Raw genomic sequence first — 15,783 nt, 5'->3', positions numbered from 1 at the left:
GTATGCAAATCAGAAACCAATTAATGCATCCGGATACAATTTTGTATGAATAGTATTTTTGAGGTATGTCGGAACAAAACTATTCAACCCGCCAGATACTAAATATATGGACTCCAGTTCATATTGTGAACGTGGATCTAGTATCCTATTTCACGATAAACCTGCAATGGGTTCCAGAGCTAGAAACGACACCATCCTACAATTCGACTCTGGAAAAGAAGGTATTTATACGCCTCTGGCTACTTGCAGATATCTTATTGACAAATATATTATAAATATAGTTGAGTCTCGGTGGTATCAATCACAAGACAAGCAAGCAAACGTGGTATGGATGGAATAAAGACCGCACCATTAAAAGTTAAAAATAATAATATTAGAACTCTAGTAGGAGTACCAAAAAGTCACTGTCTAACAAGCAGACATGCCAGTAGACTAGTTGGTATGAACGAATTATGTACATATGTATGTAACTGGTAAGTGTATGTTTTATTTAAATGTATATATATGTATTAGCAGTTCAAAGTCTGAAATTGAACAGAAAGCTTTAAAGGGGCTCGTCTTGAAAACAAAGTCGTTAAGATAAGCGAAAATAGTAAATATAGATTAAACATATGTATGTATGTATGTACACTGTCTGTCTTGATAAAAAAGAAAAATATGCATATGTACTTACATATGTAGGAAAATTTATGGAAGGCTCCGAAAAAAATTTAAAAAAATATTTTTATGTTAAAAGCACATGCAATTGGCAGCTGTAGAAGAACGAAAACAAAAACTCGCTACATTTAATGTCTCCAAAGGGTCAAAACTTTACTTTAATCTAATTATTTTCCTATTTGAGCTAGATAACAATTATATCTTATACTTTAAACAACAAAAACAGGCCTTGGGTTATTCACATTTTGGAAGTTGCGGATATTTATAGTCATATACATACATTGTTCTTCAACGGCGGATGGAGCCATGTGTAGAAGTTCACGCAAGTAAGAAAAAATCTCTGAGCGACATTCACTTGGGAGTAGCCAGAAGCGATTCTTTTACATATGGCTCAAACAGCTTACGACTTCCGGTTTTAGACCAAGTATCCTCTGGGTAGCCAAATAACGTTCCTTTGATGGCGAAAGCTGAAGTGAGACGACAAATTGTCCCTCCCCAGGGTTGTGCGCTCGGTTTGGTACTCGCCACGTAAACGAAAAAACGCAAGGAAAAGAACACAAGAGCCTTCGCTGTTCTAAAAGTCGGCTATAACTCCGTAAGCGGTGTCTACGCAAATAATGAGGATATATTATTTGTCTAAAACTTACCGATCCAAATGTTGTTAAAGTGTGAGGCCGGTATGTTCTCAATTAAGGAGCATAATGAACTCCTCTCCAAGAAGTTTCTGTTATCTACCGTTGGATGACTTCGATGACAATTCATCTAATCCTTACCTAATGCGACTAGGTTACCGTTACAACAACAACAACACACATTATTCGTTGACATGGATTAAATGCGGAATTATCAAAATTTTTTTAACTTATTACTATTTCTAGCTCTGCAAATTACTTATCGATAGTTTTAAAATTTGATCAGAAAGAGCATTTTGGAAAACGCTTATGCTGGAAGGCTTATAGTGGAAGGCTTCGGAAATGTTTATGATGAACAATTTGCAATTTACAATAATCAAACTAGCGCTCGATCTACCCGCTTTTTCGAAGTTGCGGATATCCATATGTACAAAATCCGTTTCCACGGATAAAATCAGCATATCCGTCTAACAAACGTTCCTAGAATTACGCGTTATAAGAATTTCTTAAGTTAATGTTACTACTCGTATTTTCGGATATTCTTTATCGAAATCTATGGTATGCGCGTTTTCTATTACCTAATTGCTAAATTACACTATATTATATTGAAATAAACTCGAGCGAATATATTTTACATTCTGAGTTAATAATATTATTATTATTAAGCATTTTCACTATTCCAAACTATTTGTTATTAAGTGGCTTTACTAAATTCCGCTTCTTTTTTTTAAGTATAAATTTCATCAAATTAAGCCTGATGTTAAATCAGCACAAATTTTTCCATTAAACTAATAAAAAGTTGTCGCAGACAAATTCGAATCAACGCACATACACACTATATTACGTATGTGTATACAAATTTACAACTAAATGTCAAATAAATATAATACATGGACATTTAGTTGTATATAAGTTAATTAGGTTTTGTCTGTAGCAATAATGAACTAAATCATGCAATTTTTTGCGTCAAATATCACGTGCTCGCATCTTATATTCGTATGTATATATGTATGTATGTATGTACATGCATACATATAGGACATACATTTTTTTGCGCATAATTATGGAAATTTTTGAAATCCTAAAGTTCGATTGTCTTCAAGGCTGAAATTTCGTCAATTAGATCAGGCAAAATAAGAAAAAAATCATTCTTCCTCTGAAATACAGGTGTATGTATGTATATAATTTTCAAATACTATCAATTAAACATATTTAAATGACTAAGCGATGATTTGTATGCATATATACATATGTACATATATAAAAACCTAACAGCTGTCAAATAACTCACGTAATGTGCAAAAAGTATGACCTACCCTACGAGGTAGTGTAATATACCTATTCGGTACATACGGTAAAAGTGTGAGAGGGAAGACAATTCCTTCCGGCCTCGAATTTCTCAGGGTGTTCGGTGCTCTGTAACAATATTTTGCAGATTTTTTCTCCAATCATTCACTAAAAACATCCCAATTTGTACTCTACGGCCATGAGTACATAAATAAATAATGTATGCTGATACGTACATAAACATATACTAGATGTATACACAAATTATATACATATATATTATAGATAATATGTAGTTCTTCGTAATACTAAGAACACCAAGGACATATTTTTGTGCATTTTGAACAAATTTTCGAAAATACAAATTACCTAACTGATATACATATATGTACTTTTTCAATCTTTCTCTTTAACCTTCTCAAAAGACCTTGACATTGACTATATTGAGAAAAAGCAGAACTAGAAGTAATTTAGAATAAACTACAAATATGATTGATAAACAATAATCATTGATAATTAAAAAAAATAGCCTCATTTTCGTATGTTTAAATAATCTGGTTAATACGCGGTAGTTACAAGCATTCTTTTTTTTATTGCGTTCACAATATCTATTAAAATTTTCACAACAAATAACAAGCGCAGAGTTGAAATCAATATTTTCATATTAATTTTTTATTATTAATTATTAGCACAATGCTAGCAGACAATTATATACTCGATTACATACAATTGTAATGGACAACACAGAGTGTCATCGGTATGATTTCATGTTACATAACAACACTAATATTCAACAATTAAGCAATATGTTTTTTGAAATGTTTTGTTAATAAGCCAGTTAGTTAGATTTTTTTTTGCACAGCAGTGTAGTAAGGGCAAATAATATTCGAAATAATAAATAATTCGTTGTGTTTTTGGTCTTTTCTTTATTTTTTTTATCATTCTTCTATGCTATTTTATTATACCGAAATGAAATTTTCATTAATAATAATAATTTAAAGTAGTTTTTATATAAAAAGAACAATTAAGAAATAATAGTTCTGTATATAGTTTAAATAAAGTATGTTTAATATAACAATTAAAATGGTTTACAAGTATGATAAGGTGATGAAAATCATAACTGTGCACAAAATTTCATTAACATTTGTTGTTGTTGTTGGTTTGTTTTAGTAGGTGGCTATACAGTTTAAGGTACTAGGTTTGCATTTATTGTATTCCCGTTATTAAGTTCAACTTAATTTGCCACACCCACATGTTGTTCTCAAAATTTTCTTGAATTCGCCTTAATTGTGCATGTTGGAATCATTATTCATTGATCAACACTAAAAATTTACTGTGGCTTTCTGAATGTTTTGCCGGCATACTTCGCCTTGGCGCCCAACTCTTCTTCGATGCGAAGAATTTGGTTGTATTTGGCCAAACGTTCGGAGCGGCATGGTGCGCCAGTCTTGATTTGACCAGTAGACAAGCCAACAACGAGATCGGCAATGAAGGTGTCTTCGGTTTCACCGGAGCGATGTGATACCATGGTGCCCCAGCCGTTGCTCTTGGCCAACAAATGAGCCTTGATGGATTCGGTGACGGTACCGATTTGGTTGACCTTCAACAACAAGCAGTTGCAGGCCTTCTTTTCGACGGCAGTCTGGATACGCTTGGGATTGGTGACAGTCAAATCATCACCAACAATTTGGATTTGTGTGTTGGCAGTAATGGTTGACCAGGCATCCCAATGATCCTGATCGAAGGGATCCTCAATGGAGACGATGGGGAACTCCTTGATGAATTCCTGGTACAAGTTGGTGAGCTTTTCAGGCGACAACCATTGTGACTTGTCGCTGTTGGGGTTCTTGAAGTCCAAGTCGTATTGACCGTCCTTGTGGAATTCAGAAGCAGCAACATCCATGCCAATTTCAACCTGTGGGTGGAAAGAAGAAACTCGTTTTAATATTCAGCAGAGTTTAAGGAAAAATATATTGCTTGTTGTGCATTAAAAACGGTTTCAATACTTTTGAATTGAATTACATTTTCCAATTGAATTACACCATAATTTGAACATAACTCACCTTGCCGGTGTAACCACCCTTAGCGATGGCATCTTGGATCAAAACCAAAGCTTCCTTGTTGGATTGAATGTTGGGTGCGAAACCACCTTCATCACCGACAGCGGTGGCATCCAAACCGAATTTATCCTTGATGACCTTCTTCAAGTGATGGTAGACTTCAGAGCCGATTTTCATGGCTTCAGTGAAGCTGGTTGCGCCTGTTGGTAGAATCATGAATTCCTGCATGGCCAATTTGTTGCCAGCATGGCTACCACCGTTGATTACATTGAATGCAGGTACTGGCAGAATAATGTCCTTGTTGCCAGCCAAATCAGCAATGTGCTGGTATAGTGGTACACCCTTCTTGGCAGCACCAGCTTTGCAGACAGCCAATGAGATACCCAAAATGGCGTTAGCACCGAATTTCGACTTGTTCTCAGTACCATCCAATTTCAGCATGAAATTATCAATGCCTTCTTGATCGGTGACCTCAAGATTTGCCTTCAACAATTCGGGTCCCAAAGTCTTGTTTACATGGTCGACAGCCTTGGTCACAGCCTTGCCATGATAGCTGTTCTTATCGTTATCGCGCAATTCAAGAGCTTCATGCACACCGGTCGATGCACCCGAGGGTACAGCGGCACGGAAAAGACCCAATTCAGTGCACAAATCAACCTCGACGGTGGGGTTACCACGCGAGTCGAAGATTTGACGAGCGAAGATTGACTTGATAGGCATACTTGAGCTAGTTGAAAAATATAGATATGAGGATATATTAGAAAAAAATGTTTATTTATTTAGTTTATCTAAACAAAATCGAAAATCTGATAAAAACTGATATCTACACTTATTATATTATTAATTTGACCTCCTTGGTATCTGTTATTCAATTATTAAATTTACATGTTTTTATTATCATTATTTGCAATTATGTGCATATAGTTCTAGTTCTTCTAAGCTGACGAAGTTATTTTCCATTACTTTCTATTACACATGAAAGTCGTGCTCTTGCTATAAATGACCTCTACGTAGCGAATAAAGGTCATAAGAAATTACCACATTAACGAAAAATCTCACCCGGTTATAAAATACTTTTACTTTTTAATATAAATATTAATCATAAAGGCATATTAAATGAAAAGCATTCGATATTTAAAATAAAAAAATAAAAACACGAATATATATTAAACATTTTTATAGAACTAAGCACACGGCCACTCGAAAAATGTTATCTAACTTTTCGCCATTGTTTAACAAATCGATTGAATTTAGTTAGCTAAGATGTTAATATAAATTGTTTGGGTATTTATCTTATTATTATTGTTATTTTTAATAAAATTATGCACTTATTACTTCAATATTTTGCACAAGATTTGGAGCACTTACTTTAAGCGTTTAATTAACAAGAATTGTAATCCAAACGGAGACGGAACTTTGGCACCAAAATTCACCAACGGCGATTGTGGAGCAACTGACACTGAGTGATGAGCAAAGAGTACGATTTTACGAGTAGTAGCAGCAGCTGCTTTCGTGGAACACGACCACAGGAACATTTTAAGCATATATAACTCGGTTTTCGTGTAAAGCTCTTTGTATTTCCCCCGGTTGTTGTTATTGTTGTCGCAGTCGCAAATGCAATCGCCGAAATGTACGTGGTAGATCCGTCATCAGCTATTTGCGAAAGCGAGCTAGCCTATTTCTACCTCCTACTTGTGTGGATTTAAAGTACCCCCCAACAGTTGTAGAGACAGAGTCAGGCGCAGTATTACACAGGTAGGAAGTTTTTGGAATATTAAAGCGTTTGCCTATGACACAATAATTTGGAATTGCCGGCGAATGCGGTTTGTGTCGCGTATGTGTGTATAGTATACGCTTTTGCTCCTCAGTTCCTCTTCCCCACACACTGTGCTGTATGTATTGCTGCAAAACTTTCAATGACCTTCGTGCAAGGTGACAAGAGCGGATGCCGGCTGAATACAATCCACACTCTCCGTACCAATATGAGCACGAAAGAGTACTCCAAATACATAAACTTGTGCTTATCTGCGTTCCCAGTGATAAATAGTAAAGCTTTGCGGAAAGTCACGAGGTTTTTTCGTGTTTAGATATGTTTGATAATTTTATTTGGCAGTAAATACAAATATGAATGATGAAAGTTTCAAATATATGAGGAAAAAAGTGTTGGAAAATTACGGGTATAATAGTGAACAAATGAACCGGATATACTGCTTAGTCGACAGTTTTGGTTTCTCATTAAAAGCTTACATTCTGCCATGTTACTTAAAAACACTTTTTCCGTTAACAGTAAACAATTTTTTCTATTCTAAAACTCTGCAGCTTTTATAACAAAATATATAGAATATATAGAATATTCTACAAGTAAAAAAAAGCGAAACCCGAGCACAAACGATAACAAATACGTATGAAACTACCATAATCCAATTTCTTGTCATCTATCGGAACTACTTTATCGACACCAATAGAACAATGGAATTGATCAATTTTGCGAAATTTATCATCAAAACACAAGTTACAGTAATAAAGACACTTACAAACATATACAGCCGGTATCCATAGCAATTGTCTGATTATATAAGTTAAAATGAATGTTTTAAAACAAGCAAATATGTCGGTTTTTAATTTTTAGTTATTTTACAACCACAATCAAAAGAAAACTGCTTTCAAATGTGAGGGATGCCACCATATTACCTTTTATGTGAAGTTAAATTCTTTATAGAACTCCTTTAGAAACTTTATTTCTGATTGGCATACAAATAGCAAAAATATTTAAATATTCATATCATGACCCCAAATCTTTGTGGTTACGTGTAGTTTTTATTAAATAAATATATATTTTACCTAGATATTGCTTTTCATCTCTTAAATACTTGAATATCAGCTGGCAACTTCAACTATGGCAATCCAAATAGTCCATTGACAGTACTCCCTCAGAATCCAATTGGAAGTAAGTTAGACTGTCATTTGCATCGGAACGATAATAAATACAAAAACTCGCAGAAATCAAATGACGGTATTTGCAAAGTCGTGATTAAAAAGTAATAACGTGTAAAATTATCTCAGGAAAATAAGGAAAACTGCTGCGATTAAATAGAAGCTGTATGTGAAATGTTTGCGAAAATGCGTAAAGATTAACAAGCGTGTATAAAGTGATTGAGAAATAGTGCACAGCCCATTCACCAGCTGGGGTTTCTTTGTGAAGTAGAGAAAATAGAAACAAAAATTCCAACGCAGCAAAAGTGTAAATTATTTATAATAAAAGCTGCTGATTAAGAAGTAGCCTATAAAAAGATGAAAATGCATTGATAAAAAAGTGATAACTATTGCGTTTTATTATCAACGTCGTGTTAGTGCAACGTCTGCGTCCTAGTCCGTCAAGATGGTGTCGCTGATTAAGAATCAACTCTTGAAACACCTTTCGATGTAAGTAGATAGCAGCGTGTTTAAGATACATCCATATAACTTTATGATATGGATTATAATCTAAAATAAGAACTGAGTTTTTCGTATCCACTAATTAATTGATTTTTCAATACCACAACTTGGCTACATCCAAAATATTCCATGAGTTTTTCCATTTCAGTATACGAATTAAAATTAAATTAAAAACTTTAACAAAGCAAATAATAACGACTTTGTGGTGATTGTTCTCAATTTTCTTTTTAAGTGAAAAACTATTCGATTTTGCCGTAATTAATTTAATTTTGTTCTACGAGGCGCTCATCAATATGGGGTTATAGATATTTTCATAATTGACCTTTATTTACATAAATATATATACGTGTAACGAATATGTAACATGAAGGAAAGTATATAGATTACAATAAATCTTATGTACCCACATACGAATTCTCTATGTCCTATATACGATCATATGTACATAGGTGCACTTGCCCTTTATTGATAATACATTTTACACTGTTCTCCTTATTAATGCCATTAATAATACTATAGGCGGTAAAGCAAAAAAACGGTATGGGAAAATATTTGCTTAGCAAAGTAGATAACTTGCTTGGTCTAAAACTTTGGATAAAATATACTTACATCGTTTGTCGTATATTTTTATAATACATATATGTATGTAAAAATCGTAAACAATATTTTATGAGTAAAATTTTCACAGTAAAAACCTATTTACGCTTATATAATATGATAAACAAATTTAAATATTGATTTTCTTAGCAATTTAATTAACACGAAATTCATAATAAAACTGAGTTAAACATTGAGAGATAAGCAAACATCCAAAAAATCTAAATTTTTCAAAACTGTATCTACAGTCATGCTGACTGTTTTATTCTAACGTTTGACTGTAGCTTAGTGTGTAGCTAAATGCTTATCAATGTAATTTCAATAATTTTTTATAAAATTATTGACAAAAATTGTTTTATTTAATTTATTTTTAAAATTTCTTAACTTTATTTTCATACCATTCACTACAAAGCAAATATAAGTAAGTTTAACTAGGTCACCGAGTTCTAATTTAATAAATATGATTTCAATAGTAAAAAGTTGTGCAATAAAAATTATAACTTATGTATGTGAAAACTGTAAAAGCATGAAGTGTAAAGGATTCGGTCGTAGCATTTATTCCATTATATTTATTAATGCGACTCCTTGCAAGCATTCAACTAGTTGCATTGTGGCTGAGAAAAGCTACATTGGTGCGATGGCTATTTGCAAGTCGTGGGCTTACAGACTGACTGGCACCTACACACAAATATTATATAAAAATACTTTTGTATATCTTATATTTGGTTGCGCTTTGATAGCTTTACTCCTGTCGACTACAACAAAATACTTCTCCTAACGCTTGCGACTACGGCTGCCAGGCAACGGCAGTAGCATTTCATAATTTGAGACAGATAATCGCGTTGGCGCCTTAGCATCGAGTAGAGCCGCCACCAACAGTAAGCACATCTTCCAAGGTTTTGTTATGCGACGACAACACCGCGCGCACATCACTTCTTGTGGCGCAACGCAACAGTCAACCATTAAATTATCGTTAAAACACTGTCAAGTACAGCAGTTAGCTGTGCTGAATATTAGCATCGCCGCCGGTTGGTGTATCAAGTTTTCAATGGTGACGTGCTAGAGTGGGAGGTGAAGTGTTTGAAATTGCGTTTAGGCCAAGAAAGAAATTGAATAATTTCTCTATTCGCGTAAAGCTTAGTATGTGTAGGTATGGGTTTGCTCTGCAAAACAACAATGAAACAACAAAGTCAACTAAAAGTGAGGGGGTTGGTTGCAAAAATGTGGGTGAATAGAAAGTGAATATGTTGTTAGGTGGTTGGGAAATGAAGTTGTAGACTGCGCGCGATTCATGAATGCAGTAGAAAATTTTAATTTAAATTGCTGATTATACGTTGAAAGCAGAAAATTCTACAAACATATATAATTTGTAAGGAATGTATTATTATGTAAATTTTTATGCATTATGTAGTTGAAAGTCAGTACTTATTATGTAATAAAAAGTTGTGGGAATTTAAAATGTGCAGAAGGAGTGAAATAAGAATTATAAAGTGTTCAATTTATACTTCTTACTTGTACTTTTGTTCAGTGTTTTAAGCGAAAGCTAGTTGGAAGGGCACAATGTACCATATCTCGCGGTGCATCCCTCATTTTCCTGAACTGTTTTCGCTTTGAGTCCAACTCGGATCTGGAGGAATTTTTCTGTCGCCTTTATGCTATAAGGTTCCATTCAAATTCCATCTCGGTTAGTTGAAATACATGCAATGGATGAAGCCGGCCTTAAGACTCACACGTTATGTGACCACATACTTCCAGCACACAACTGTGACATTAGCATCTACGGCTGTACAAATGGTACCTAGATCGCACACTGTGCTGTCACTCCTATCGAGTGTCCATAACTGACTTCCGCGGTTCCAAGGAACTAGCATGATGACTCCAAGTCTGAAGTCCCAGTCTAACCACCAGAGGAATTTCTATCACCTCGTACGCTGATGATTGCACGATAGTGACTTCGGGCAATGGAATAGATGGTATGTGTTCAAAGGTAACCAGCTATCTCTCCGACCTTTCTCGCTTGCTCACTGCACGGAACTTAACACTCTCCCCCACCAAAGCCACAGCGACCATATTTACGAACTGGACGAAGAAGTATAGACTTGAGCTTAATATTGCAGTCGATAGCGTCAAGATTCCGACTGTCAATAACACTACGATTTAAGGTGTAACTTTTGATAGTTTATACTCCTTCCCTACTCATACGGGCGTGATTATCGGCAGAGTACAAAGCCGCAACAAAATTCTCAAGTCGCTAGCCGGCAGCACATGGGGAAAGGTGAAATAATGTTGTTAGCAACTTACAAGGCGATTGATGCAGTGGAACGCAGATGAAGAAGCTTCAGACTTGTCAGAACACTGCACTCCGAACTACGACAGGATATCTCCTTTTGCCTCCTCTGCCTCCTATGAACATCAAGAGGTCCTTCCTTAATTACGTCAACGACATTGAACAATAAGCCGATCGGGCTTCGGACGCAACTAATTTCCGACAAGCACTGACCGCCATTCACAGCGGAGCCATCAACACCTTCACCGACTCTCTTTCTTGATGTCTCCAATCAAACACTAACTAAGCGCCATTCACAGTGGAACCATAAGAACCTTCCCAGCTCCCTCCCAGTGAATGGCGTACTTGAAGTTAAATCACCATTCATGTTATCTTGAACTTTGCGAATAATTTTAGGGTCCGAATATATATTGACAGATGTATGTCGATGTCTGAACTGTCTGTGATACATATATATTTCACTAAGAAGTTCAAGGTTACCCTTAGCAGCAAAGCTGAATACAATGATTCTACTCTCGAGCTACTGCTTAGGGATAGGACAATCAAGTGGTACACCGACGGCTCGACAACGTCGGAGGGAATTGGTGCAGGAGTTGCAGGACTCCACAGCATCCACTGCATCGCGGTGGTCCTCATACCATAAATGAGGTCGCAAAGGAAGAAGTAGTAGGCGGCAGAGAGAGGGATTTTGGCAATAACTCCAAAGCATGCGCCAAGGTTGTTAGTGGGGGTTATAACCTCAGCAGGTTTAAATATGTAATCAACATCCCCAGAGACAAATTTAGATCACTTGTCGCATTCTACACTGGCCACTTGTAAGCTGAAGAAGCACATAGGCCTAGCTTCCTTCGCAAATTGCCGGTTCTGCGACAGGTAGCCTGAAACTTCAGAACACCTGATAATTAACTGCATAGCAGTCTGCAGACTCAGGATTACGACCCTGGGATCCATGTTTTCAAATAAGGATCACATCGCCTCACCGGCACCTAGCAATATATTATATTAGACTTTATCTATATGCTGGGGCTAGGAGAGATTTTGTGATTTAGGAGAGGGCATAGTAGACCTAAGGTCCCGGTGCAATCCCCGTCTTTCTATCTTATCTTATCTTAAACCGATTTTATAATCGCTAAAAAATGAGCTACTTATCAGATTTCTCAGTTTTTAGTGAATGCTACAATAATATTTATTTTCACTACAGTCTTACTTCAGTGCAAGGCTGATAAATATACATATTTATGGATACATATGTATAGTATATATCGCAGCTGTTTGAGTGTACAAAGATGGCAAAACAAAGCGCCAGTTGCAAACACAATTTAGCCGCACCGAATTGCGGTTTTGTTTAATTTTAATTTGAAATGTAATTACAAATGTTGCAAGTGGAGTCAAATGTGTTTGTTTAACAATCTTGCCACAGTAGTTCAACAAAAATAAATAAATATATTAAAGAATGTAAATTTAAAAATTGAAAATTCACACGATGTTCCGATTACGTATAAATATTTAATATTTATCTCTAATATAAATATTATTTTGATAGGTAATGTAATGAAAATATATACGCGGTGGTCGCAGGGTTAACCCGAGTGTTGTTAGGCTAGTTTAAGTTAATCTGAAGTTCAGTTGCTAAGTTCAAAAGAAGTAGTCATCCTTTCGGATGCCTGCGCTTGATGCGAATTTTGACAGACTCTGCGGCCTCACTATCGATACCTTAAGTATATCATACCATGGAAGCCCAGATGCTTACAGTGTAGTTTTGCCAATGCTAGAAAAGTACACAAGAGATGTTTCATTCTCTTTTATCGTGTGCCAATAGGAATTTTGTGTACTTCCGATCAACCGTTTTGCATATGCGTTTTGCACACAGGCAGCTCGTTCCATCGGGTTTTGATTTGATTTGATCATCGTATAGACAATGCATGGGTTTTCCCATGTTGATCACGTTTTCAGATGCTAGCCTTGCACCATTTTGGCAATCTCGTACACTATTTCATTACCCTCGTTACCTTTGTGGCCTGGCGTCAAGTAGAAGTGAAGTTGCTTCTTCTGGCAACACTTTCCCACAGCTGCCCTGCTTGCTAAGACACTTCTGGCCGATAAGCCTTGAGTGCTGCTTGGCTGTGTCTGCGTAGATGTTGGCTCTGAAATTGCCTGCAGGTGCATTAGAGACCAGCACTGCGGCTTTCACAATAGCAAAGACTTCAGCCTGAAATATACTGCAGTGGTCCGGCAACTCAAATGGTGGCTTTATGCCTAACTCTGGCGAGCATATTCCCGCATCATCTCCTTCGTACATTTTCGAGCCATCCGTATAGATGTTTACCGTGTTGCGCGTAGTCAACTTACCTTTACGGCATCTTTTTCTATGTTTACTTTGAAGCTTTAGTTCCAGTTGAAAAGTAGGGTCATGTAGTCGGTGTATGCCTAACTGCCATTACCCACCGAGCTATGTCCGAAGGTTCTTTATGTAAATTCTTCTCTTCCGTTTTTATTGCTGCCCAGTTTTCTGGAAGATGTCTATAGGTGGCAGGTTTAGTACAAGTTCAAGAGCCGTCGTTTGAGTTCTTCTTAAAGCTCCCGATATGCACAGCGCAGCGAGCCTCTGTACCCTTTCCGAGGGTTGTTAAATGTGATGAGTTTAAAATCTATACTATGGTCGTGTGCGGGATATTTGTTAGGGGATTTTAAATATCTCACAAATGACTCCATTGATTTGAACAAAGTTTGTTAAAAATGTTCATGTTTCTATTCAATGCGAGTCAATCAATTTACGATTTTTTTGGAACGTTAACGGAACTTATTCTAAAAAAATCGTTAAAATCAGTTGTTCTTGTTATAGCGACATTTGAGACGGGTTATATGTAAATCGGATTCGTTTTGGTTATGTATAGCCTATTGTTGTCGGAAATGGCATGTAATAAATTGTTCTTGTAACGGATAGCTGAACCGTGTCTGCAGGAAAGTGCAATCCAATTGTTATTGAAGCCAGCTAATGTGGGGGGTACAAGTAAAGAGCTGTTTCGATGGATCGGACCAAAGGGGGTGAAATGTGTTAGGTGATTGCTGAGTCCCTTTGCATACACTCTAATCCCCATGACAGCCCGGTTTGCGGCACTGTAATTTACTCGAATCGTGCCTTCATTTCGGCAATCTAACCGGGTTTGGATGGGTACGTGGTAAGGATGTAATCATTCTACTATATACCCTTCCTTGATATGCACCGGCTTAATATAAAGATGTCAATAGGTTAAGTGATTAGATCGTGCGTGTTTGGTACAAAAAAATCTGTGAAACTTAATAGACCTGTTATTCTTAGCAGTAAACTTATACTTCTTTAAATAAATTTTTGGTACTTCGCTCTTTTTCAAAAGGGGATTCTCTCATCCGAGCTGTTTTGGCCCTTTTCACGTGGCGTTTCACTTCAGCTCGCTTTCAAACAGATTTTTTTTTGGTTACCCTGAGGATACTTGGTCAAAGACCGGGAGTCGTGATCTGCTTGAGCTATATGTAAAATAATCGTTTCTGAGCACTGCCAAGTGAATGAAGCCCAGAGAACTTTCCTGCCACTCCCATCCTCCCGTCCTCCCGTCAGTACCCGCCGGGGGTAGCAGAGGAAGAGGAAGATCTCCGCTCCGTTGGATGGACCAGGTTAGAAGGACCTGGCTACACTTTGTATCTCCAATTGGCGCCTAAAATAGTAAGAGAAGAACGACTGGCGCGCTTATGTAAACTCGGAAGAATAAAGCTTCCCTCTTTTTATGTTCCCCCCCAAGGCAGTAGAAAAAATCCGGGGGCATGGGGAAGATATTCAATGCGGATCGTTTGATCCATCACTTTATTGATATTATATACATTCTAAATCGTTGTACAGCACCGAGATCTCCTGTGAACTTGGGGTCCGGAGGAATTATCTCTGGCCTCTCCTCCTCTTTCGTTCATTAATCCTCCAAAATAAAAACGAAAAAATTCTGCATGAGTAATATTGGAAATTCGTATCACACATATGCACTTTTTAAAATTTACTTTAGCTAACGGTGCATTTATGAACCCACTTCCATTCGAACGATCAAAATCATAAATCAAAGCGTTCATGCGGAAACTGAGTGCAGAAAATTGCATTATTGATACAGTTAAATATTGCAGCTGCTGTGCGGCAGACACTTTCAGAAAATGCAAAAAAAAATGCTGAATAGAACACACACAGCTCCAGAACGCCAACACGCTCGAAAATGGAAAACAAAAAAACGCCAATTAGGAGCACCAATTAGTGAAACGTACAATAAAAAGTCATTGAAGTGCGAGGCGAAAAGTTCTTTCCGCAGAATATTGTAGTTGACATCGTTTTTTAACAGGTCAATTGGTGAGCATAACTACAAACCATTGAGCTATACACTCTACTGCCAGCTCTAAGTGCCAGCCATTGGTGGCCGTTAATGAAGAGAGTAAATTATAAATAGTATTTTCGGTCACTCATTACCACTTAAATCTCTTCACACTATGCTACTGCTTGATTTTCCATTATTTCTTTTTCAATTTTGCAAGTAATTTTTGATTTTTTTACAGTTACACGAAGAATTTGTCATCGGACAAAATTAATTTGAGCACATTTCGCGGTGAGGGGGATCTGGTGAACTTGCAACTGGACGAAGCGGTGCTCACTGAACTGTTAGAGTTGCCTTCATGGTTGCGACTCACTTCGGCCTGGTGCAATCATGTGTCCTTTCGCATTAGCTGGACAAAACTGAAAAGTGTGCCAATAACCTTGGTGAGTAACGAACGACTTGTACGCTATATGTCGATAAATGTCTTGTTAGTATTTGCTAAA

At 36.6% G+C, this 15,783-nt stretch overlaps 2 protein-coding genes across 10 annotated transcripts in view; one reads left to right on the top strand and one right to left on the bottom strand.

Moving 5' to 3' along the window:
• Positions 1-3,220: 3,220 nt before the first annotated feature.
• On the bottom strand, positions 3,221-6,123 carry LOC126753586 (enolase). Its single transcript, XM_050465137.1, has 3 exons — positions 6,005-6,123; positions 4,640-5,363; positions 3,221-4,491 (listed from the first exon to the last, which is right to left on the bottom strand). Exons 2-3 carry the CDS (start codon positions 5,354-5,356, stop codon positions 3,907-3,909), a joined length of 1,302 nt encoding a protein of 433 aa, XP_050321094.1. The 5' UTR covers positions 5,357-5,363; positions 6,005-6,123; the 3' UTR covers positions 3,221-3,906.
• Positions 6,124-7,568: 1,445 nt separating this feature from the next.
• LOC126754005 (UHRF1-binding protein 1) overlaps positions 7,569-15,783 on the top strand; it is a 49,865-nt gene continuing 41,650 nt past the window's right edge. For 8 of the 9 annotated variants that reach the window (XM_050465828.1, XM_050465830.1, XM_050465824.1 and 5 more), the window contains exons 1-2: positions 7,569-8,059; positions 15,522-15,723. In XM_050465828.1, coding sequence (XP_050321785.1) covers positions 8,016-8,059; positions 15,522-15,723 — 246 coding nt within the window. In that variant the 5' untranslated portion in view covers positions 7,569-8,015. The remainder of the gene's footprint in view (positions 8,060-15,521; positions 15,724-15,783) is intronic. The other variant, XM_050465827.1, reaches the window with a different exon arrangement.

The sequence above is a fragment of the Bactrocera neohumeralis genome, chromosome 3 (assembly GCF_024586455.1).
Source record: "Bactrocera neohumeralis isolate Rockhampton chromosome 3, APGP_CSIRO_Bneo_wtdbg2-racon-allhic-juicebox.fasta_v2, whole genome shotgun sequence".
Lineage (NCBI taxonomy): Eukaryota > Metazoa > Arthropoda > Insecta > Diptera > Tephritidae > Bactrocera > Bactrocera neohumeralis.
The sequence above is the reverse complement of the archived record's forward strand: the minus strand, read 5'-3'. Positions and strand labels throughout refer to the sequence as shown.